This window comes from Cyanidioschyzon merolae, chromosome 14, assembly GCF_000091205.1.
Source record: "Cyanidioschyzon merolae strain 10D DNA, chromosome 14, complete genome".
Lineage (NCBI taxonomy): Eukaryota > Rhodophyta > Bangiophyceae > Cyanidiales > Cyanidiaceae > Cyanidioschyzon > Cyanidioschyzon merolae.
Window position 1 is genome coordinate 365,751 of NC_010140.1, and position 23,161 is coordinate 388,911.

General features: G+C 57.1%; 7 protein-coding genes and 3 non-coding genes across 10 annotated transcripts, besides 2 other annotated features; 3 read left to right on the plus strand and 7 right to left on the minus strand.

Annotated features, from left to right (window-relative positions):
* Positions 1-89: part of a sequence feature (transposon) that runs on past the window's edge.
* A 704-nt stretch (positions 90-793) lies between these two features.
* CYME_CMN141C (hypothetical protein, conserved) lies at positions 794-3,100 on the minus strand (the record flags this gene model as incomplete). Its single annotated transcript, XM_005537229.1, has 1 exon — positions 794-3,100. One exon carries the CDS (start codon positions 3,098-3,100, stop codon positions 794-796), a length of 2,307 nt encoding a protein of 768 aa, XP_005537286.1.
* A 1,097-nt stretch (positions 3,101-4,197) lies between these two features.
* Positions 4,198-5,908, minus strand: CYME_CMN142T. The gene has a single exon (XR_002461476.1). It is a non-coding gene; the product is annotated as a hypothetical transcript (transcript).
* Positions 5,469-6,554, plus strand: CYME_CMN143C (similar to t-SNARE SED5; the record flags this gene model as incomplete). Its single annotated transcript, XM_005537230.1, has 1 exon — positions 5,469-6,554. One exon carries the CDS (start codon positions 5,469-5,471, stop codon positions 6,552-6,554), a length of 1,086 nt encoding a protein of 361 aa, XP_005537287.1.
* A 1,669-nt stretch (positions 6,555-8,223) lies between these two features.
* Positions 8,224-9,504, minus strand: CYME_CMN144C (similar to lysyl oxidase; the record flags this gene model as incomplete). The annotated part of the gene is made up of 1 exon (XM_005537231.1): positions 8,224-9,504. One exon carries the CDS (start codon positions 9,502-9,504, stop codon positions 8,224-8,226), a length of 1,281 nt encoding a protein of 426 aa, XP_005537288.1.
* Positions 9,505-10,624: 1,120 nt separating this feature from the next.
* CYME_CMN149T lies at positions 10,625-12,371 on the minus strand. The gene has a single exon (XR_002461477.1). It is a non-coding gene; the product is annotated as a hypothetical transcript (transcript).
* A 1,789-nt stretch (positions 12,372-14,160) lies between these two features.
* On the minus strand, positions 14,161-15,153 carry CYME_CMN150C (probable adenylate kinase; the record flags this gene model as incomplete). Its single annotated transcript, XM_005537232.1, has 1 exon — positions 14,161-15,153. The coding sequence occupies one exon, from the start codon at positions 15,151-15,153 to the stop codon at positions 14,161-14,163; it is 993 nt and encodes a 330-aa protein (XP_005537289.1).
* A 115-nt stretch (positions 15,154-15,268) lies between these two features.
* CYME_CMN151C (probable ribonuclease R) lies at positions 15,269-18,055 on the minus strand (the record flags this gene model as incomplete). Its single annotated transcript, XM_005537233.1, has 1 exon — positions 15,269-18,055. One exon carries the CDS (start codon positions 18,053-18,055, stop codon positions 15,269-15,271), a length of 2,787 nt encoding a protein of 928 aa, XP_005537290.1.
* Positions 16,761-18,072: a sequence feature (possible transcribed region).
* Positions 18,073-18,380: 308 nt separating this feature from the next.
* CYME_CMN153C (hypothetical protein) lies at positions 18,381-19,145 on the plus strand (the record flags this gene model as incomplete). Its single annotated transcript, XM_005537234.1, has 1 exon — positions 18,381-19,145. The coding sequence occupies one exon, from the start codon at positions 18,381-18,383 to the stop codon at positions 19,143-19,145; it is 765 nt and encodes a 254-aa protein (XP_005537291.1).
* A 1,217-nt stretch (positions 19,146-20,362) lies between these two features.
* CYME_CMN154T lies at positions 20,363-22,045 on the minus strand. The gene has a single exon (XR_002461478.1). It is a non-coding gene; the product is annotated as a hypothetical transcript (transcript).
* A 100-nt stretch (positions 22,046-22,145) lies between these two features.
* Positions 22,146-23,132, plus strand: CYME_CMN155C (probable beta-alanine synthase, closer; the record flags this gene model as incomplete). Its single annotated transcript, XM_005537235.1, has 1 exon — positions 22,146-23,132. The coding sequence occupies one exon, from the start codon at positions 22,146-22,148 to the stop codon at positions 23,130-23,132; it is 987 nt and encodes a 328-aa protein (XP_005537292.1).
* Positions 23,133-23,161: the final 29 nt, after the last annotated feature.

The window sequence follows — 23,161 nt, forward strand, 5'->3', positions numbered from 1 at the left end:
GTCTACGATCTACACGGTACATGACATCGTGATGTCGATCGCCTGCTCCGCACTGCATCGGCCCTGTGCAACAAAATTGAGTTGAAAGCCTGTCAAGGCACTCCGCGCAGCTCGTGATGCACGCATCAGGCCGGGACAGCGCATACATACATGCATGCATACATACATGCATGACACGAATATGCATGCATGCAACAAACATCACGATAAGGCGGTGAGCAATTCCATGCACTGGGGTAGCACGCTCTTTCTGCTGCAGAACACGTGTCCGCAAAAGATCTAGCACGATCCACACCGCTGTCTGTTGACTTGAATCGACAGCAGTTCAGCTTGCAGACAAGGATTTATCTTGTGCATCTTGTGAGGCCTGCGTGCAGGCGACCACTTACCATGGTCGCAACGAATCTCCAGCGAGGCGGTATTTGATCGAGCCGCTCCCGAGAATGCACCGGCCGGACGGTTGATTGAGTGCCCACAGGTTTCCGCTCAGAGAATCCAGTCGACGCGTTTCTGTTTCGGGAATCGTACAAACTAGTGCAAATCCTGGATGACATGCCAACGCTCGCATTCGAACTGCTCTACATGCACAGCGCCCGCTCCATGAACGCTTGCCTCGTTGGCACCCCGCAACGTCTCTGGAGTTCTCCGCGTGCGCGTCCGCGCTGGCATTGATCATTCGACTGGGCGCGAAAGCGCCGTGCGCTGTCCAATCGTGCCAGCAATCTGCCTTCCAAAGCGTTACACCATTGAAAACAGATTCCGAGCACCGTGCATTCATGGTGACTTGTAGTTCTCATTCAGGATGATGTTTGGGTGCGCGGTTTGGCGATGCTGCTGAAGCATGGGAAGCAGGTGGCACCTGTAGGACACCCCAGTCCCCGGGTGCACCCATTTCTCGCAATGAATGTATCGTTGCTGCAAGCAGACGTCCGGTCGCGACTCGGGCCAGTCGTCGCGCTGGCACCAACAACCCGAGTCGTCCCAGTGTCACGACAACGCCCAGCACGATGAGCACTGACAGCAGTAAAAACGGTCGTTGTAGGACCGCTACGAATTCATTCCAGCCGAGCAGCACCAGAAGCACCAGCATCCATGCGGGAACCTGACGGTGCACGCGAGCGGCCTGTTGTGCTCGAACCGCCTCTGAGTAGGCCATCGCAGCGCGTTCCTCGAGGCCCTGACGAAGCAGCTTGACTTCGGCTTCGCCCAGTAGGCAGGACTCGTTGCCATTGAGATGGACGTGCTGCAGTAACACAACGAGAAACATAGCGTGTTGGAGCGCATCCAGCCAAATCTTGCGCAGATCATCACTCGCTTGCCAGACTCGCGGAATGCGGTGCGCACTGGACTCGAATCGAAACGCGTCCTCGAATCTTTTCATCAGGTGAAGCTGTAACGCCGAAGGTGAGTGCGCCTGGTTTCGCAGGAACCTCCAAACACATTCCATGGTCTGCGCTCGGTGCAGCTTCAGCAGGTTCGAGGCCAGCGCATCGTCCCCGCATGCAGACTGTGTCTGTCCGCCCGGCTGCTGATGATGCTCCTGCTCAGGCGCTGTGATCCCAGTCGAGATCAGCGCTCTGTGCAGATGCTGCGCTGACTCGTCTCGAACACGCTCAACAACCTCTTGTTCCACTCGGTTCCAGAAAACTTCTGGTTCTTGCTCGGCGGAGGCCCGATCGAGTACCTCCCATAGCGGCTCCTGGAGGCGATGCGAGAATAAAACGGCTGCCTCCTCGAGCAACAACGTTGCCAAACGGTGCTCAGCTGCCTCGCTGATTGCGTCCAGGCGATCTCTGTAGATTTGGCTGAGCTCGGCAAGCAGCTCGCTCCAGCATTCGTCCTCAACGAAACATTGGGGAATCACAGCGACATCCTTCCAGGCAGTCTCTAGCTCGCTCCGTTGCCTCTGGAGGCGATCCATGAATCCTTTCCACGCGCTGCGCTCAGGCGCGGCAGTTTTTACTGCCAGCTGATCGTTCACGAAATGATCGAACCGCTCAGCCAGTGTTTCCAGGTGGCGCTGCAGACGACGGCGATAGGCTTCGCGAGCGCGCAACGAGAGCACATCGTGCAGCTGCTTTCGTTTTGCTGCAGCAACTACGGGCACGTAGCGCGCGGAGCGCTCCTGATAGTGCATCATCACTCGCTCGTATGCTGCTGACAAGTCCGCAGCATCCGCATCGAATGTACTTGCCGCCTCTTGGGCGATCTCCTCGCAGCGAATCCTAGCTAGAGCCTCCTTTTCGGTCGGGATATCGAGCTCGCGGTTTTCGCGAACGACTTGCCAGATCTGTTGACAGAAGACAGCGAACCCGTCAGCCGCGATTCCCCGATGATAACTTTCGTGGAAGATACCAGAGGCTCCCTTATAGAACCGGTCTCGGAGGTCGGCTGCAGCCTGCTCGAAAGCTCCGGAAGCGAGTTCCTTGTGTGGCAGGCTCGTGCACTCCACGTCGAAAAAAGTCGATAACGACGCGCCCTCAACCGATGACGGTTTGTTGATGCTATCCCAGATGCGCTCGAGATCTTCGAGAAGCGTCTTCTCTAATAGGGCGAGCGGTGTGTTCACGTGGTCGCGGAGCACAAAGAGCAGCCGCGTTCGGTGCGCTTCGCGATGAAAAAGCGCCACGTCCTGTTCGAAGACCGTACGCAACAGCGCTAGGTTCGCTGCATTATACCGACCAATATCCTGCGCCCAAACATTGATGATGAGGACTTGCGCAAGCGCAAGCGCAAAGAGCGCCGCTTTCCGCTCAAACGATGCAGCGCCCTCGCCCCGTTCCCGCGAGTCCGTGCCTTCAAGGTCGAGGACCAGGATCTCGCCGCTGCGTGCATCAACCCCCAGCCAAATGCCTCTCGTGACCTGATACCGTCCGATACTGGCGTCCATGGTCGGAAAGTTAGTCCCAAAGAGACAGTTCAGAAGCGTTGACTTGCCCGAAGACTGACACCCCAGCACTGCAACCGTGTGGTACTGGAGACCGCGCTCATGCAGGCGATGCTCGTGCAAAAACCGGAGTAAATCCTCTCGGTGGAACTCTTCGGTGTACGAGATGATTTCCACCAGCCCAGAAGAACTCCTGTTCTGGTTACTGTCCATGGCAACGGGTCGGGCACTCGAACCAGTCGCGCAACACCCAAAAGAGGCGTTGCGTACTTGCTGCGACGTTGCCGCCTTGCTGTCGACTGCGCAGCAGCCTCACATCTCCATTCCGACGATTTCCGCGGCTTCATGCCGGGTTGCGAACCCGAGACCCATGTAACCATAAAATGGAACACGTTCACGAACACAGGCATACACGTTCAAGTATGGCGCTCTTCACACAGTCATCAACACCTGCATATACGGGTTCTGTCGATGACTGCTTCCGTTGCCCCCTCTTTCATCTGCGGATGTAAACACACCAGTCCCTCGTGTGCGTCCAGCTCCATTGTCAGCAGTCAAAGAACGTTGAGAGCAGCGTTCAAGTTCTGATTACGCAGCTTGCGGTTGTTGTAGATGCGTTTGGTACACAGACGAAAGTTGCGATCTACACCTCGTTTGCAATTTTCATCTTCTTTGGATACAGCCTCTGCGCACCCTTCGTCGCAATGCCATTTGCCTGTGGTCAGGTGTTCCCGAATATCAACCACGTCTCCTTTGCCGATCACCGCACTGTGGATCGTGAACGCCTGCCTCATCGTTCGATGCCTGCACTTGACGAGAACAGCGAGCTTCCCTGGTACGCCTCGCCGGTTTCCGTGCCGAGTTCCGTACCCTACGATCACGTCGGGGAATACTCCGTCCGCTGTATGCGGAAGCGCATACTGTTTCATTGAACAGAGGATTCGTGGAGCGCGATGCTGTCCATGATGGAACTAGTACCGAAAGAAGAATCGATGCTTTAGAACAAGTTGAGAGTTTTCGGTCCGTCAACGCACCCATCGTGCAACAGAGGGATGAAGATTTCTCTCTGGAACGAAATCGATTATCTAGCTTCTCAAGCTCAGTGATCTTTCGGCATGAGCTCGTGTACGAGCCGACAAGTGACGGTGTCGAGTGTGTTTCGTCGTCGGCAATCCAGCGATGCTAATTGCAGCGCTCACGAATCTCCCTGAAACGGAAGTATCGGAAACGAGAAGACTGCGGGATTTGAGGATACTGCACGTAAGGAAATAAGAAGCGCGGCAGCTCTTAGGCACGCATTGCACCATGATACTGGTTATTTTACGAATCCTTGTTCGAAAGCGTCGCAAATCATTTTGATCGCGGTCACTTACCGGACCACTGAGAAAACACGATCGAGCTTCCAAAACCTACGTGTGATTTCGCAAGCCCCTACTGCTGGACTTGGAATGTCGAGGATTTGCATTAAATGAAAAAATTTCCGGAAAAATCGCAAGGCGTCGACAGAAAGACCACTTCCATGTCCCTGTTCCATCTGACACGGGTGAAGGAAGCGACAGCATTCACAGGACGTGAGGAGTTCCGTTCGGCTGACGGATCCTATGTACACAACACGAGGAGCGGGATGTTGACGAGCGGCCGGTCTGACGTTCACACTTCTCTGAGGCTACTGGTCTGGCTGCCAGCGGGCAGGTGCACTCCTTTTCCAAGGAGCTGCTGCAATCGCGTGGGGGTTGCAACCTCGCAGGAGGTAGCAGGCAGAAACTTGACACTGTATGGTGCGTTGCGGCAACCGAAGAGGCTGCTCGCGAGAAACACCACCCCATGAGACCGGTGAACGCCTGTCCGAGGCTCACGCGGCATACTAGAAACACAGCGCTAGTTCGAAACAGCCTCCGTTGAGGTCTGGGACAGCTCACCATCCCATAAGACCGGTGAACGCCTGTCCGAGGCTCAAGCAGCATACTAGAAACACAGCGCTAGTTCGAAACAGCCTCCGTTGAGGTCTGGAACAAGTCACCATAGGCCTCCTTGCTTGGCATAGGATCACAGACTTGTTCATAGAACGCGCAGCAGCAGCAGCAGCAGCAGCCTGTGCCACTGCCTTCAAGTATCCCGCTGTTTCCAAGAAGCATCGGACGCGTAGTCAGATCGTAAGCAGATATTCGTTTTGTCAACCACTATTTCCGTGCCTGCACCTTATAAAAGTCCGGTCATTCGCTAAACTTGCACTCGAATATTGTAGCGGTATGCTGCGGCAACGATCACGGCACGATAGACCGTTGAACTGGGACGGGAACGCGCCCACGCTCGAGTCTGTTCTCGAAGATGCATTGTCGTGGCCAAGAACGCTGTTGAACTGCGTCTTTCGGGTGCAATACGCCACCTTTCTTGCTGTAGTAAGCTGTGCTGCGCTACGCTGTACCCTACTGACTTGCGTTGTGCAGAACTTGCGTTGAACGCTCGCACGAGCGTCTGTGACTGAGCGGGCCCCGCAGCGTACCCCTGGGGTCTCCGTGAGCGTTGCGAGCGTTTCTTCATCGCCCCGGTAACTGTGGTTCATCGTGTGCAGAGCTCTCCCATGGGTTTCCTAGCGCTTCAGGACAGGACAGAGGAGTTGCGCTCTGTCGCGCGACTGTTCGAGAGAGACTCGGCAGCGGGTACCAGTGGAGCCACCGCTGCAGCACGTCCGGGGGACGCTGGGGCGGCGGCCCCGCAGACCTCGCTCACTCCCGAACGAACTGCAGAGCTGGCCGTAAAACACTCACCCGGCTGGCAACGTAGCAACTTTGCCGTCTGTGCAGCGCAGATTGGCGGAAGGATTCACGAAACGTCCGCAAAACTCGCTCAACTGACTCGACTGGCGCGGCAGCGCTCTCTGTTCGATGACCATAGCGAGGAGATCGACCGATTAACCAGCCAAATCAAAAGCGATATCGGATATATTAATCATCAGCTCGACGAACTGCAACAGTTGGCTCGCAGAACTGCGGACCCGGGGAGCAACGGCGAACGACGCACAGGCGACAAGCGGACAGATGCTACTACTACTACTACAGGCAGCAACGCCCTAGCTCAACAGCATACTCGAATTATTGTGGATTCGTTGCGAGCGCGGCTTTTGAATGCGACGCAAACGTTTCAGTCAGTGCTGCAGGAGCGGTCAGCGACCTTACGTGTTCGCCCGGAACACAAGGCAGCAACACAGAAACTTCCCAGTGTGTCACACTCGATCTTCGATCTGAAGCCGAACGAGCTAGAGCGCGGCTCCAGCTTTCTAGATTTGGGTAGTGGCTCCCTCGGCGCATCCCAGCAGCAGCAGCAGCAGCAGCAGCTATGGTACCAGCCTCAGGAGCAACAGCTGGTGCATGCGCCACCAGCAGCATCTCTACGATACTACCAGCAACGAACAGATGCAGTTCAACGCGTGGAGGCAACGATTGTAGAGCTGGGCCAGATCTTCCACCAGCTGTCGCGAATGGTAGCCGAGCAAGGCGAGCTTGTTCAGCGCATCGACGTGAACATTGAGGACTCCCTGGCACACGTAGAAGGTGCGCATGGTCAACTGCTGCGTTATTTTGAGAGCCTGCGCTCGAATCGCGGTCTTATCCTCAAACTGTTCGGCGTTTTAAGTCTCTTTATTGTGCTGTGGGTATTGATTCTCTGAGCGCGCGCATGCAGCAGCATTCACCACTTCCAAGGGCATGCGAGAGCTTCTCGGAAGCGCTCTGCGACTCTATCCGCTTCCATGAATACGAATCATCAAACGCAATCGTATGTGTTTCCAGAAGGATCGACGTAGCGCACGCGGTTATCTAGCAGTCGCCAACGCGAGTGTACGCACGGCATCGAGTGGTGTTTAGGGCGCTCCTAGGCAGCAGCGCGGTCGACGGGATCTATTCGCTCCCTGTATGACCGTTCTGCTATCAACCTGCTTCCGTTCTCGCAGCGGTGCAACAAAGGTGCATCGAGTTCAGGGTCCGGCTGACGTGCCAGCGATGCTTCGCACCGTATGCAGGCCTCGGTGAGATCGTGCAGCTTTCCCGCTGGCGCACTTCTGTTTTGGTTTCCTTGCAGCCACGTATTGCGCCTTGACGGAATACGAGCCTTTTCCGATGTCAAGGCGCGGTCAGGGCGAGGTTCGCACCCGGGCATCCTGCGCGTTCCCGGCATTCCGTGTTTCATGTCTCGCAACCGGCAGTTCGAGAACGAAATGCTGGTGTAGCACCCGAAACCTTTCCGTTCATCTGCAGAACATGGCCGTGCATGAGGCGGTCTCCTGTGAGCGCGAGATTCAGCTGCAATATCGAGCGTCTCGCTGGTCGCTATCGTGACTCGGCGATATCGACCTCCTCATTCGACATGCGGCGCCTACGCACGATGCACTCAGTGCAGCATGCTGCAGCGATTTCTTTCGAGTCGTTTACTTTGCCGCCACGACGAGCGCTAGCGCACGACACCGACGATGGTCAACGCTATACGCCCAGGCGCGAGATCGCGCAGGTAGCGAGCTGTCTGCACCGTGCTACCCGATACTCGCACTGGAGCTCATTGAAGTCGTAGGTGCTGCTGCTGCTGCTGCTGCGCGAGAGAGCCGAACGCCTCGCAGCAGCAGCAGCATCTGCGGAAAACCGCTCGTTGCACTCGAGCGCTGTTTGTGTGCGCATGACCTCTGGTCACGTTGTGGACCCAAGCGCTGCGCGCTTCATCCGTATGCAGTGGCACGCCACAGCGCAGCGTTGCGAGGATGCAAGTACCCTATCGCCTCGTAAAAGCAGGTCGTGCGTCGTGCTTTACATACAGTGGTCGTGTACCGAATTATCGCGCTAAACGCTGTTGGTGCACCTTTTTGTGATCTAGGATTCATGCATCTAGTCAGAATCACTCGAGTTGTGCAAGCTGCCGATAGCCAGGGAAGAGACCGCAGCTCCTCGACAGACGCGGGCATCTGCCGGTACCTCCAAAATACTGTTCACCAGGGGATAGAGGCTTCCGCTAGTCACCCCGTGATGTTTCCTTGGAGGGTCGCTATCGACCCAGGGCCCCGCACCGCTGGTTGTGTAAAAAGTATCCGCAGGAGAGCCTCCCACGACACCAGCTGGAATGCCAGTCTACACGGCTCCGTATCGCTCACCACAGAATGACCTTGCGCTTCGGAAACGCTTTCAGCCGATCTCAGTAAGGGAACAAGTGAGGTTGTGAACATTACATGCTGTTTACTACACTCGACGCAATACATGCTGCTTGCTGTCGAATCCGAACGCTATCGACATATTCCGGTCTTTCCATATACGAGCCAATGAACACACTGGAGTGCTGCTCCTCGACGTGCGTGCTTAGGTGATCGTCACTGGTGTCTCGACGACGTTGTTCGCATAGGTCGTTTCCTTGAAAATGTGATACGCGTTGCATTCAAGACGCAGCGTGTAGTGACCTGAAGGAACGCCCGTGATGTCAATCCACTGGCACGGCAGCGAGTCATCGTAGATATCGCACCAGCCGACGCTGATACCCTGGAATGTGCAGGTATGGACAGGCTCCGCAGGCACGAGCGCTGGGTTTCCAGTGTACTCAGGGAAACGAGCCAGATCCTCCATGCAGAAGCTCTCCTTCTTGCCACTCCGCACAAGGTTCCCTGCCGAATCCCAGATGGAATAGTTCAGCATGGGTTTGCGCGTAATGAACTGACCAGTGCACGTATCCCAGGTGTAAATATTGGGATGATCCGCCGGGTTGCCGACCACAAAATCATCGGGGCCGTTGTTACCGATCGCACCTGCAAGCTTCAGCAGCTTTCTCGGGCCAGTTCCAAGAACGCAGCCCATTTCAAACGCACAGTCATGTGGCGTGAATGACTCCGTCTTGATCATCAGACTACCTTGGAGAATCTTTAGGGAAGGCTCCAGGTCGAACTTCGCCTGAGCTCGCACCGAAGACGCCACCGCTGCAAGGCAGACAAGGCATAGAGCAAAGAGCGTGCTAATACGTTTGTACATGGCTAGTGGACCTATTCCGCTATTAAGGGTAAATGCCCACAATCGCTGCTTTCGTGAAACCACCAATTGCGATTGACATGATGTCGAAGATGAAAATCCGCTGCGATGCCATGGCGCACCGATCGAGCGATGGCAGAATCGGCACTTCGAGCCGACGCGCGCAGGGCCACCCGCGGGCCACATCCAAATTTGGGCATCGTCGGCGCTGTGCGCGCACACGCATGCATCTCGCGCTACCAAATTGGTATTTGCGTTGCGAGCGCGTCGACACGCAGACCTGCGATCCTCGATGGCGCGCGCCTGCTGCGCGGCAGTCGCCAATTGGACGGGGCGTGCAGGCCTGCGATCGCCTGGCGACGGCCGCTCGCCGCGCCGCAATCCCGTCAGCTGGTGAACGGAGCTGCGCTGGTGGCGGCGCGTCGCGTGCATTCGACGCCCCGGCACCAGTCGCTGCAGGGCCGCTTCCAAATGTGGTGGGCACGTCGTCGTCGATCTGCGCTGTGTGGTGGATAGATTTGGAAGGTGAGCGTGTGGCATCAAAACCTGTAGGTACTGTTCTTGAATTGCGCTCTTTTTTTCCGAACCTTTTTTAGATGTACCGCTTACATGTTTGAAGTGCATCAGTACTGGCTTGGGGATTCATACATAGCTTGAAGACGCTCCGAAGGGTTTTCGGTGTTGCTCGTTCGACGCGTTGGCGCTTGAGCTCGATACCGCATCGGACTGAAGATGATTCGCGACGTATTCGAAAAATGCTTCGTAAAATATCGGATATCGTGATCAAATTCGTACGTATAAGTTTCCGTTCTTTTCCTTTACTTGCGAGTGGCATGCTTAAATCACGCGTTCTTGAAGCAATCGATCTCTCTGTTCGATGGGCGTCGTATTTCCGGAGCGATTTGCGCAGCAGGATTGACACGAGGGGAGAAATTTTTTACGTCCTTCGTTGAAGACGAGTTCACGAGCGCATGACGAAAAGGCGAGTGAACTCGCCACCTCAAATAATGGATTCCGTTCGATAGCCAAATCGTCTTTCTTTAAGGCTACCGACGAAATGGAGCTCCTCACCAGCAGCATGATAGCTCTCCCGGGCAATGCGCTCAGCAGATTCTTTCTCCTCTGTTTGCGTAGGAGAGATTCTTGGACTCGAGTCAAGCCAGCGATCGCGCCCACTGGGGAGCGCGTTACTGCTTTTCACGAAGCGAGCGTACAGGGATCAAGAGATCTCGACTTGTTTCGCAGCCTTGAATTCCCATGCAGTGCAAAAGTTCATCATGAATAGCATCGCGTTCCACAAGACTCCGAGCGAATGGGAAAGCGTGCGCTTCCACTTCCAGCGTACAGCGTAATCGTCGAGTCGATCGCCTACAAGACGCCAATGATTCTAAGGTACCGCGACGCGTACACAACACGACAAGTGCATCCAGCGGTGCATGCGGTACCCGCCGAGCGCATGTACCGAGCGATGAGGCAGGCCTTCACGCACCACAAGATAGCCCTTGAGGAATGAGGTGTGTTGGGCTTATAGAAACACCTTATTCCATCCAGCTCGCACCGCGGCGAAAGGCGCACTGACGCTGTGTGCAAAATAGATGAAAACGGCAACCTGAGCATGGAGCGCAACTTCCGCCTGTCCATGAAATGTGTCGACAACAACCGGAAGCGACGAGATCCGGACTTCAATGCCGCCATGAACACCCTTTGGGCGTTGTAAGCGGAGATGGAGGCACGCGAGATACCAGCGTATTTTAAAGCCGAAGATACGAGACATGAAAGAAGCAGTGAAAGAAAAAGCCCGGATAGGTCAGTATTCCAGACACTGAAACGAGATCCAATCGATAAATTGTATGCCCGCGTTACTGGACCCTTTCCGACGCAGTCTGAATTCGGTGCCTTAATCGCTGGTTATCGTGCCACTGCGTATACGTTTCGACGAAGAAGAGGCTCCCCTGCGGAGAATTGAGCAAGGGTCCATGTTCGGCGCAGCGCAGTGCTCGATATGGCAGACCGCGGATTACCAGGGCGCATCGTCCGCGTCAGACACACTAGACACGAGTCGGTGCGCACAGCATCCATTGTCAGTCTGCGAACACACGCAAAACCAGGTGCTTGGTCGGTGTCTGAGCACCCGCATTCGTGGTAGCGAGAAACCGATTGCCTGCGAGGTGCCTCGTATTCGATAACATGATGGTCGCTAGAATAGCCGCAGATTTGATGGTGCTTGTGTACGGGCCACCAGCGGCAAGTATCAACAACCTTACGAATGCGGTACTCCGTCGACAGTGCACACCAAGAGGACTCAGGCGCGGCGACCAGTGCATGCCGCGCTCAGGACCCGACGCTGGCGCACCACGAACCGGTCGGATGTGCGTCTATGCTTCAAGCGGCAACGGCACCTGCTCTGTCCATGCTTCGTACTGTACCATCCAATAGAGCAAAGGAGCGCCCTACCCGAAACGAAGCACGCTCGAGTCCCCGTTCATTGATGGCAAGCACTCGAGCGTGCTCCGCTTTCGCGAGCGAACCATAAAGCGCATTCTCGCCGTTTCGCCACTGGTCGTCTGCGGAACATAGCGCCGAGGTTTGTGACAGCGGGTATGTCGTGCAACCGTGGCCTCTCATCGAGCTCCAATGCCGGATCGGGTGCACTGAACGCTGCGTCACATCTGACGAGCCAATGCCGCAGCGATGCAGCACTAGAGGCCTTACGAGGCCGGCACTGTACCTCGACTCACATATGAGGATACACTTGCGGCCCGGGAAGCAAGGATCCGAGCGTATTCCTCCTGAATCAACGCTGTGTTCCCCGCGAACGCTCTTACGGAAGCCGCTCTACGAGGACACTGAGCCCGCGTTCTCGTGGGTACGCGAAGCGCACCAGGGAAGTGCTTTGCTCACAGGCGCCGGTTACAGTGCAGTCGTGCGGCACGCCCCGACATCGCCATATACTGGCCTCACTGGAGTACGCCAGGAACGCGTGTGCAAGCCGCGGTTCTCGGAAAAACCCCAGCCGGACGCTCCCACAGCACTTGCCGTGGTGCTCCGGCAACTTTCACCCCGAGTCTCGAAAAACCGCGACTCTTTTGATCTCGTTGCGGAGCACGTGCTCGGCCTCTTGGACTTGGGCCAGTGCCTCCGCTGCTTCCAGCGGCTGCTGAACTCGGGGTCTGGTCTCAAACTCGTGACGAACAAGTCTCGCAGCTGCACGCAACGTGCGCCTGTCGTCACCAAAGGCAACTCGACAAGCACGCAGCAAGCGTCGGTACGCAGTGGGTGCACTCCATTCGCTCAGAGCGCCAGCCATGGTTACGCCCCAGTCCGCTCGGGTACGTCGACTGTTGAAGAAGGTTCACTGAGGCGCTCGCGTATGCTGCGCGTTGTGTCAGAGTTCCCAGCTGCACTGGCGTACGGGGTGTTTGCCCAGACCGTCAGTGAAACAGCAAGGTTTCGCAGCTGTAGGGTAATTTAATACCCACTCGCAGACGCTTCTCAGTCTTTTTCGACCGGCCTACCGCTATTGGGTTCAGCTTCTGCTTGCACACGACGGGCACGACAGCGTGCGCCACACAGTTGGACCGTGTGAGCTCCGCGGGGCTCGGCTTCGGCACTAGCCATCTTCTGATAATCATGGCGATGTTCAAGTCTCGGTTTACGAACTCCATGCGTTTCTTGAGGCTGGTTGATCTCACCAATGCATGTAGTCGTCTATTTCGCACCCTCTATGCCACTTCAGTCGCGTCAGCGTCCCGTCGGGTAAACACCTTTTCTCGCCTGTCTCTCCTCATCTTCGTGGTCACTAGCTCTTCTTCGCTTGATGGTCAGCGAGCAGAGGATTCTTTTTCGTTTTGTTTTGAGGCACCCGCTGATCAGCGTCCCCCAGGATTCCCGACTTGCACATCGATACCTAGCCATCAAATTTTGGATTCCTTCAGATGAACGCACCTCGGGCGCGTCGTCTATAAACCGCGAAGAAGCATTTGAAGACATGCATCCACATATGAAATACCATTGAGGTGAAAGATGACAAGCTGGCGAGCGCACATCGACACGATCACCCGAGTCCATGCAGAGGCACAGCATGCGAATTTCGCGACCAGCATCATCTCCATATCTTATGCTGCTGCATCTGTAAACACATTAGGCCTGGAAAACGTGCACAGCCGCGGCAGCAGCACAACCTGATCGGTGAGCCGCCAAACCTAGCGAAATGCAGCACAAGGCCTTTTCGGAAACGGACTGGCGTCGAGCGGGTGGACAAGGTATTCGCTTTCAGTACTCCAGGTCAGCGGTATGCACGTCGCTCATCTAGGCAGCACCGTACGATGCAGTGTCCAGGTCGGCCGCGAGTCCACTGCAGCGTGCCGCTACCCAGGAGCAAGCGTATCTCGCGTTTACGGCAGCAAGGAAACCAGCCCTAGAGCGCTGTATGCCGCGGGCTGTCGTCAGAATGCCCAACAAGGGCAAGCTGCAGTCGGCTATCGCGGGCTAACGGTGCTACTGCTGGCTAGGATAGTAGCTGCAACGCACCACAGAATGCAGCGATATCTAGTCTGATTGAAGAACCCTGGTGCCGACCTGATGCCGACCAGTGCTTCCAATGAGCGCCCACCGCTGTGATTGCGTCATCAACGCTTGATCACGTGGTGCTTCATTGAGAGCAGCGGAGCGTTAGGGTTTGCAGCGAACGAGGCGCCGCCTCCCGCTGATACTCCCCGTCGAGCTGCAGCGCACCGGGATCCGATCGGCGAGAAGTGTGCGCCCTTCTCGGCCAGGTGGTTACGCGTTCAGTCGGTGCATGCTGGACGCCCGCAAAGCCTTGCTCCTCGATCAATATTCCCGTCTTTGACTCGTAATCAGCTGCAACACTTGACGCGCTGCAGAGCACGCTCTGCCTGAACACCGTTCACTTCATTCTTACGATTGCCGCAAGCAGCGTACCTTACATTGATCTTGTGCGATCAGCGCTGCATGGCACGCAGGTCTCTTGCTCTGCAACATGAAGCCCATATCCGATTCAACTGGACCGTATGCGGGTGCCAAGTTCGTGTGCTTCGCACAGGGAATGCGTCCAAGATCATTGCGCACGAGCAATGCAACCAGCGAATCAGCACGTGACTGCACCTGAGGCCGACCAGCATCATCCAAAGCTCGCATCTGTCTCGTACGTAGATACCAGTCAACAATTCACGACCGATTCAGTCCGTTGCCAAGCGTTCCTTGACGCCAAGCACTGGGACAAGGCATTCGCTCTCCGGCGATAGGAGCGGAGGCTCACGTTCAGCGCTCATCACTGGTCGCCGCTGCGCTTGGCGCTTGCCCCATGGACGTATGTGCAGCGTGCTGGTGCCGAGATCCCCGAACAGATGCAATCGCTCGCTCCCCGTAGAAAGCCTCGAGATGAGGAATGATCGCGTCAACACCACCAGTCAGGGCGAAACGATGCAATCGGCCGGTCGTATCGTAGTAGTGTTCGACGCTTGCCCCTTGCGACTCGTAGACCTCTAGGCGATGCCTGACAACTGCCAGTCGATCATCGTCGCGACAGTGCAAACGTCCAGAACACGCAGTTCCTCGTTCACAGCCCTTTGGCAACGCTTCGCAGAGCAGCGGCACCCCGTTCTCCGTATCGTCTCGCGGACACGTGCAGACCGTTGTGTCGGGTGAAACGCAAGGCGCCCAGCGACACCCAGGTGGTAGCAGCGGTGGCATTCGCATGCCCGCCTCGTTAATATACATAAAGTTGTAGGTCTTGCCACACGTTACGCAGACTCGTCGCCCAGCCAACTTGGCGATCAGAACCTCGCGCGGTAAGGTCAGCAGTAGAGCGCCCTGCACTGGGAATACGCCGTCCAACCAGCGAGCTTGTGCTGCCGTTCGCGGAAAACCGTCTAAAATCCATCCTTGTTGCGCGGAAGACCGTCTTTCAAGATCAGACAGCAGATCCTTGACCAGAGGTTCAACGAACGAGTCTGGTAGGAGGTCGCCCTGCTGCTGAAGGACGCGCATAGCCTCCGCAGCCGCTGTCGCTCCGCGCCCGTTGAGCTGCGACTCTCGGAGGTACTCTCCAAAGTTGATATGCTTCAGACCAAACTTGCGAGCAAGGCGGGATGCGTATGTCCCTTTACCTACTCCTGGTGCTCCTAGAATAACCCAGCGAAGGACAGAGACACTCATAGGAGCGTGAACACCGGATAGAAACGCCAGCGATACCCACCTGAACCGCATTTTCGATGCAATCGCGAGCGAGCCAGGCAGCTGCCTGTCTATCATATGCCGCGCGATGCGCTCGCGTTCTGAGAAACCATGACTGCAGATGAGCGCTCCCAAAACAACCCAAACTCACTGCATTGCCTCGCAGAATCGCAAAAGCCAACAAGTGGGCCCTTCAAACCGACACCGAGTCGACAACCAGTGCCAACTGGATCGCTCGTGCACCGCACTGCGTCCGGTCGAGGCGTACCAGACGGAACGCACGGCGTTCGCCAATACGAAGGCGCTGACTGCGCTCTAGGGTCACCGTCGCCTCCATTTGATCATCCTCCAGAATGATGAGCGCCGTTCGCCCATTCGACGACACGGATGCAACCAAGCCGTTCAAAACAAGTTCCCCCGGACCGAGACGCTGCACTTGTGACTGCCGCTCAGCAAGTACATCCAGCATGAGCGATTGCCGAGATGCCACCACTTTCTGCATCCCCGCAGACGCATTTCGCTGAACTTGCGCAGCAATGCGTGCTACCTGTGCTCTGGTCAGCAGCGGCGCCTCTGCCCCATACTCAAGATAGAGCGAGATCTGACGCAGTGTCATGAGGTCCAGGTATCGACGGAGAGGTGCAGTGCCGAAACGCTGCGGCCGATACGCCTGCACTGCGTTTGGTTCACTGGCGGTTACCTTTTGCGCCGCCAGCGTCCCCAGCTCCGTGTTCTGGACTCGTGTCCATCTAGTGACGGGTACAGGGATCTTGTGCTGTGCAGCAAATCGAATAAGTGCCTCACTAGCGGCAGCGAGTAGCGCATCCACGAGGCAGTATCCCGGAGAGAGTGCAAATTCCGCTACAGCCAGGCTGCCGTCGCGTCGATGCGCCACCCGCGCAATGCGCCCGGCGTTGCGGCGTTGACGCGCATGCATGCGTGCACGCATGCGCTGCTCCAGCGCTGCTGAATTCAGCGCTTTCTGTAATATTGTCAACGGGTTCGACGCTCTCTGCAGCAGTGTTTCGGTGCTGGTGTCTGTAGGTGACGATGCAGATGCAGATGCAGATGCTGCTGCTGCTGCTGCTGCTGCTGCTGCTGCTGATGATGATGATGCCCGCACGCGTCGATTACTCAGGATCAGACGATCGAGCTCCTCGTATGATATGCGCTGCACAGGCGGTATCACACTTCGACGTACCGTGAACCATTCGATGGCGCCGAGGTCGTCGGACCCGGTATGCTGGTCGTTGCTGCGCTCACGGAAGCGCAGTGATACGGTGATCGCGTCAGTCGCCAGATGCTCTGAGAAAGAGGCCGCGTTTGCCAACGGTGGCGGCAACAGGTGCAGAGGTCGCCCCGGCAGATACAGTGACTGTGCTCGCTGGCAGGCAATCTGGTCTACTGGGTGGCCTGCAGGTAGCCAGCGCCCAATATCCACGATATGGACGTGCCAGGTCACCTGCAAGTCGCCCGGGCGATGACCCGATGCCCCCGACGACGGGTCGCAGCGCTGCTCGATCTCAACGGAGAAAGCATCGTCCAGAATTCGCGCTGATGAGGAATCCACACAGAACGCGAACTGGTGACTCCAGACGCTTCGCTGATTTCGCGTACGCCCGCTCAGGATCCGGCTACGTAGTGCCCGAGCCGCAGTCATCACTGCGTCAGGAAAAGCAGCGATGATCTTTTGTCCGATCTTGGGCTCGGGGCATACGTTCGGTCGGCGCTTCAGTGTCGCGGGCGGCGTGCTGGCGCTTTCCTTGGACGTCTCCGAGAGGGTCCACTGACCGAGCTTCACCAAAATAGAGATAGCCGTGTTCGGTGAGACCTCCGAAGCGACCCGACGACAAACTGCAGCCGCCAAAGGATAGAGGCGCTCCAGTCGTGTCGACGGCGCCGACATTCCCTGCCGTTTCGTGCGAAGCGACGGCTCGAGGTTGCGGCGATGCTCGGAGCGAGAGGCCGCCAACATTTCCAGCTCGCGTAAAACTGCGAGATGCTCCGGATGCCATGTCCGATCCAGTGACTGCCTCGTTGCATGTACACGTTCACAGAAAGACTCTACGATACGTGCGCGTACCATCGGCTCAGGTAGCGCTCGCCAGCCGCCACCGTACCGGGGAACCCGTCGGAAGCGAAAATTGTCGGACCCGAGCGTTATCGCTGCGAGTATTCGCAATACGAACGGATCACACAGCGACTTGGCTACCGGTGAAGTGGTCTCATCCGCGGGCCAAAGTCGACGACGAAAACGCTCTCGCAAACGCAACTGGTATCGAGCTGCCAACTCGACAGCGGATGTGAATGGACCGCCGCGGCGAGCGCCTCGACAACTCACCTCCTGATGGAGCTCATACAGCCCCTCTGACAACAACGCCAGGATTCCGAGACGGTCCGCAGACTGGAGTGCGAGCCATGACTCCGTCGAGTGCGGTTGCAGCCAGAGTCGGGCGGTATCCCAGGCGTGCTGCAGACGCGTCTGCGAGAAACGCACTGGAGGTAGCCACGCTTCAGGCTGCTCACCAGCAGTGCTGAGCTCCTCGAACAGCAACGGCGGTACCAGAGTTTCACTCCAGTTCGCAATGACTTGGTCGGGGGCGACACTTACCTCCTGGTTATCGGCGCTAACCAGGTGAACTCGAAAGCTCGTTGCGCACGCTGCCTCAGCTGGTGTCGTGCGCAACACACCAATGTGCACCGCTCGGTCGTGAAAAACCTCCACAACACTACAAGCCTCCGCACGTTCAAACTCGGAGTCCTGGACAGTACCCGGAAGCGGAGCAGCGTGCGCATCAGGAGCTGCTGCTGTCTCTGCTGTTGCTACCAGTCGGGCGCGCGGCTTCCGCCTCGACCGCCCCAGCGGTACCGAACACCAGGTCGACGCACTTACTCGAGGTGTGCGTGCTTTTGATGTCCAGCCACAAGTCGGTACCGTGACAAAGCTAACACGCGTATGAGTCGCAAGACTGACCCACATTTCGTTTAAAGAACAAGGTCCCTAACGCGCTGAAGCGCTGCCCAAAACTGCAGCACCCCACAGCGTCTGCCCGTGGACGCCGCCGGGACGCCGCTGCCGCTGCACTGCGCCCTGTGTTCGGCGCTACGACTTGTTCTCTTTTTGTGCTTGTTGCGCTCGCTGTAGCAGCATTTGTTGCCACTTTTGTTGCTCCTACTGCTACTTTGGTTATTGCTCTTGTTGCTTTTTGTTGCAGCAGCGTTTGTTGTCACTTTTGTTCCTGCTTTTTGTTGCTGCGTATGACGTGCTCGTCGAGCTTGTAGCGTTCCTGGTAGCACAGTTGCGCATGAGGTCCCCGTCGAGCGCCCCTGTGACCTGGGACATGACAGTGCCCTCTGTCGAGGAGGTCGCTCAGTTACTGGAGGAAGCGGAATCGCAGTTGAAGCGGTTTGACAGTGTGAGCGAGGCCTTGGAACGCGACGTTCACGCGTTACGGGCACTCGTCGAGCAGGTGCCTGCTGCAGCGCACCTGGAGCGAACGTCAGAGACGTCGACAGGCCAACCGCTCGTGTTCCAGTGGAACCAGCAGCATAGTGCACACCTCGACCGGCTTGTCACCCAGGAACGAGCGACCGAGGCGTCCGACATGAGCGTCTGGAGACGTGTTGCAGATGCACTGAAACCAGCACTGCCCCTCGTTAGAGAGGCGTTCGCCCCGGAGTCTCTCGCTGAGGCGTGCCGCACGCGCTACCTGGCTGTAGAGGCGTATCGAAAACGCGCAGACTGGGCTGACGAGCAGCTGACAACGATGCTTCTGGGCCTGGACGCTGTGCCTGGGGTTTCGCGACAAGCGCTGCTGCTCGCGCACCAGTTACGGCGGCCTGCGCAGGCAAAACAGATCAGTGCGCTCATCGGGCGTCGAAAGAAACTCATTGATCGATGCCTAGCGATCGAGGCTGAGCTTGAACAGCAGCGAGTGCAACTGGGACTGCTCCCAACCGACAAGAACGGTGCGGAGCCGATGCGCTCCGCTGCCGAGTCTACCACCAGCAGTAGCACCAGCACCAGCGCTGCATCGTCGCATACCGCGCTCGAGCCGGATCCGGACTGAGGTAGATTGCAGCTTTTACAAAAATATGCGGACGTTTCCAGGCGGCTCTGCAAGCTATCCGAGTACCCAGCAGACTGCGTACTCGTCGCGTCGTGAGGCTGCTGGTAAAAAGCGTAGACCCGCGTCTCCGGTGGTGCTGCCACCCGGACTGGCCCAAGCACAGCGAGCCAACGACGCACAGCGTCTACCTGCTTAACTGCCACGGACGGTAGGCGCCTCAGACAACACGCCCTAAACGTTCTGGTCGGACGATTTGCGCCTCACGAGTCATAACGCTGGTTGAAACGTCCAACAAGGCGGCGGTTGCAGGTCAGCGCTTGAAAGGCAACGCCGCAGCGGGCGCGCGTTCCGAGCCGCACTGCTCGAGCCGTTTCCCCAGCCGCTGCTGTGCTCACAAGTCTGGGAACATGTGGATAGTTCGCCTGGCTCGATCAGGCAAAGATTGGTTTCGAATAGGTTTGTGCTCGCTGATCTTGCTCCTTGTGCTCTTGTCGTCAAAGTCAGGTTCAGCGCGGCTGACAGGAGCCCGAGCGTGCCGACGCCTCTTCAGTGGACGCTTGAACTGGTCCGTGTTAGGGCGTTTTTCGCAGCGCTTGGTACCAGCGCAACTGGAGCTGAACCATGCCCTCGGTGTTTGCGAGAATCGGACGCATTGCTTTTGCGGCACGCAGCGAGTGCGTATGCTGAGCCTCTACCCGGACGCGCGACGAGTACGGAGTCTTGTTTCGCACAACGGAGGTGTGTCGTGTGCGCTGCGCCCTCGGGGTGCGCGCTTGTCCTACCGCTGCTCCTGCGAAGGGCTGAGCGTGTGTCGAAAAGTTGGTAAGAGGACCTCGACGCAGCCGTTGACGTTGTCTGCCGATACTGTCGACCGAGAGGTGCTCACGCAGCGCTTTGGCTATTGGGAAGTTCCCTGTGAACGGCGCGAGAGCGAGGCACTCGAACTCGTCTGCCGCTGATACACTAGCAATTGGTGCCTGCCGTCGCGTCTTTGAGGCGGGACTGTATTTGAAATGCACCCGACTGGCATGCACAGACTACCTTGTAAGCGCCAGGAATGCTGAGAGTGAGTCAGGGACCTCGCGGCGATGCAGCAGAATGCGCTCAACCTACTCTCGATGCGCTCAGTGTGTACACGACGAAAACATCACTGGCAATTTTACTGGGTGCTGTATTGTCGGGCTACTCTCGATGCGCTCAGTGTACACGACTAGAACATTACTGGTAATTTTACTGGGTGCTGTATTGTCGGTCTACCCTCGATGCGCTCAGTGTACACGAATAGAATATTACTGGCAAGTTCACTGGGCGCTTTGCCGAGGGCCTTACTGCCGAGCACCTCGGTCGCATCGTGGATTCCTCGTGGACTCATCGAGTGTGTGGCGAAGCGGTCGAGTCTCTCAAGGCCTAGATAGCGCTTGTCTGGGTGTGTGGGTGTGTATATGTATGTGGCAGATTGCTAGCTAACGTGCTACCGGGATGCATCAAGTGCAGGACGCTACGAGCAGGTGCTGATGTCTGCGTCTGCAGAGCGCTCTACGACGCTTGCGATCGCTATGGATATTGGTGGACTCTGCGATGGAGCGTGATGCTGCTCTTGTCGCTGCAGCACGTTGTCTCGAGAGCCATTGCTCGGATATACGGCACTACGAAGAGTAGTCGCTCGTGCAAGAGGTATCTGCAAGGGCTTCCGAAGCAGCAGTAGGTACAAGAACGGTCGTGGGCCGCTCATATCACGCGAGCAGCGAGAACAATCATGCTCCAACAAGACGGCTTCTACAGCACTGAACTTGAAAGCCGCGCGGGTGCCGGAAGCAGTTACCAGTATCCGAGAGGACGACCTGTGCAGCGAGCCGAGGCTGCCACTATGCTTACCCTGGCGTCTCTGTGGAGAAACGCTTCTCACGCGTTTCCCAACAAGTGTGGTAGAGCAAGCGCGTTTCCAGTAGCATCTTTGCGGAGGAACGCTTTTGTTTGGACGTGCACCCGGGGGCGGCGGCATTCGCGCTGCAACCGGTTTGCGTGGACGCTCGGTGTCATGCATGTATCCTGACCTATCCACAATAGAAATGCAACGTACGGCCTGGCCGGGTGTTTCTCTTTAGCGGTCCGCCAGAGAAACGTTCTCGGTGCCTGTGAGGACGATCAAGTTTCAGGGCGTGCAACGCAACTAGAACCGCAGCTCGATACAACGCGCTTCACCTCGGCGTCATGCAGCGCTGCAGCGCTTCCCAGTGCGACCACAAAAGACACCATGAGGCACCTCTCTGCGACGTTCTCCATTTGTTCCGCCAGCCGAGTGGCAGCTGCGACAGATACCAGGCACTGAGCGCTCGGCACTGTACCCGAGTCTTCTGCGCGACAAGCTCGCTATACCTGTTACTGGACATGCTGCAAGTAAATGCCCCTGTTTGGCTGCGCTTCCCCCGGGGCAACGACCTTGTCTGCACCGCACACAAGCAATACTTCGGGTACTGCGCGCTGGACTTCCATCCTAACGCAGAAAAAGTCTCTACGGGAGCACAGCGCCCCTGGAGGACGCGTAACAGCGCGCACGCTGAAAGCCCCTCGAAGCGAGCACACTCATCGGAGCCTCAACGACTCCGTGCTTCTCACGGAATTCACGCGGTCCACTCGTTGTTGATGCCATAAACTGCAGCTTCCCCTCAAAGCGTGAACAAAGGAGCCAGCGCAACACACCCCAGCACCAGCGTCAACGAACACACCGCAGAGACAACGATGTAGTTTGCTGGTTTTCAATCTATAGCACCATACGAATCGTGAGATACCCCCGATACAGATGCATCAGATTGTCGAGTTCCTTTTTTACCCCGTCGTATCCATGGATCTACGCAGATTCCCCCAGTCCTGGTGCATAACGTCCACAGTTCCCGATAGTCGCAGCACGTTCGCACCATCAGCGTTGCCCGATTCCATGCAGAAGCGTTAGCGTTGCAGCGCGCTGTTGCCATCCTAGGTACGCGTCTTTCAAACGAGTTCATGTCGTCCCTGGGAACGACTGCTACTACCATGAAAAATCGTCAAGTACAGCTGATTGCTCTGCAGATGTCCATGGTGCCAAACGAGCCTGCGAAGAACGTGGCTCGGGCAGTGCAAACGTTGCAAAGCTCGTTGACCGAGGCTGGTGCCGCACCAGCTGGTGTGCAACGGATAGCCCTTCTGCCGGAACTCTTTGCCGCGCAGTACTTTCCTGTAGACGGCGGGGAACCGCGTCACTACAGTCTGGCAGTGCCGTCGCCGTTTACCGAGCCTGAACACTGGTTCTGGCGCGAGATGGCGAGTCTCTGTCGACAGACTGAGGTCGTGTTGGCAGTGTCGTTCTTCGAGCAGGCCGGGGGCTGGACGTTTTTCAACTCGCTGGCGGTGCTGGACCCGGGCGCTGCTGACCTCTTCGTTCAGCCTGTTTACAGAAAACTTCACATCCCGCACTCGCCGGGCTACCACGAAAAGTTTTACTTTTCGCCTGGCGATACCCCGCCCACGGTGTACCAGACAAGTCGGGGCATTCGCATTGGCGTCGGTATCTGCTGGGATCAGTGGTTCCCCGAGCTCGCACGATGCCTTGCGCTGAACGGTGCAGAAGTGCTACTTTACCCGACCGCTATTGGGAGCGAGCCCCAGGATCCGACGTTGGACTCGCGGGAGCACTGGCGTCGCACCCAGCAGGGTCATGCTGCTGCGAACCTGATGCCGCTTATGGCTGCGAACCGTACCGGAATAGAGCTTGCCCAGGACGGCTCAATGCAGATTCGTTTCTACGGCTCCTCGTTCATCACCGACAATACGGGTGCTATCGTGGCAGAGGCATCGCGAGACGCTGACCCGGTGGTGCTCTTCAGCCCCGTTATGGACCTGGACGCGTATCGGGAAGCGCGACTCGCCTGGGGCGTGTTTCGAGATCGTCGGCCCGATATGTATGGGTCGCTGCTGGCCTTGGACGGTGTAGCGAAGCGCGCGCCTGTGTGAACGCGAACAAAGAAAGCATGAGTAGCGGA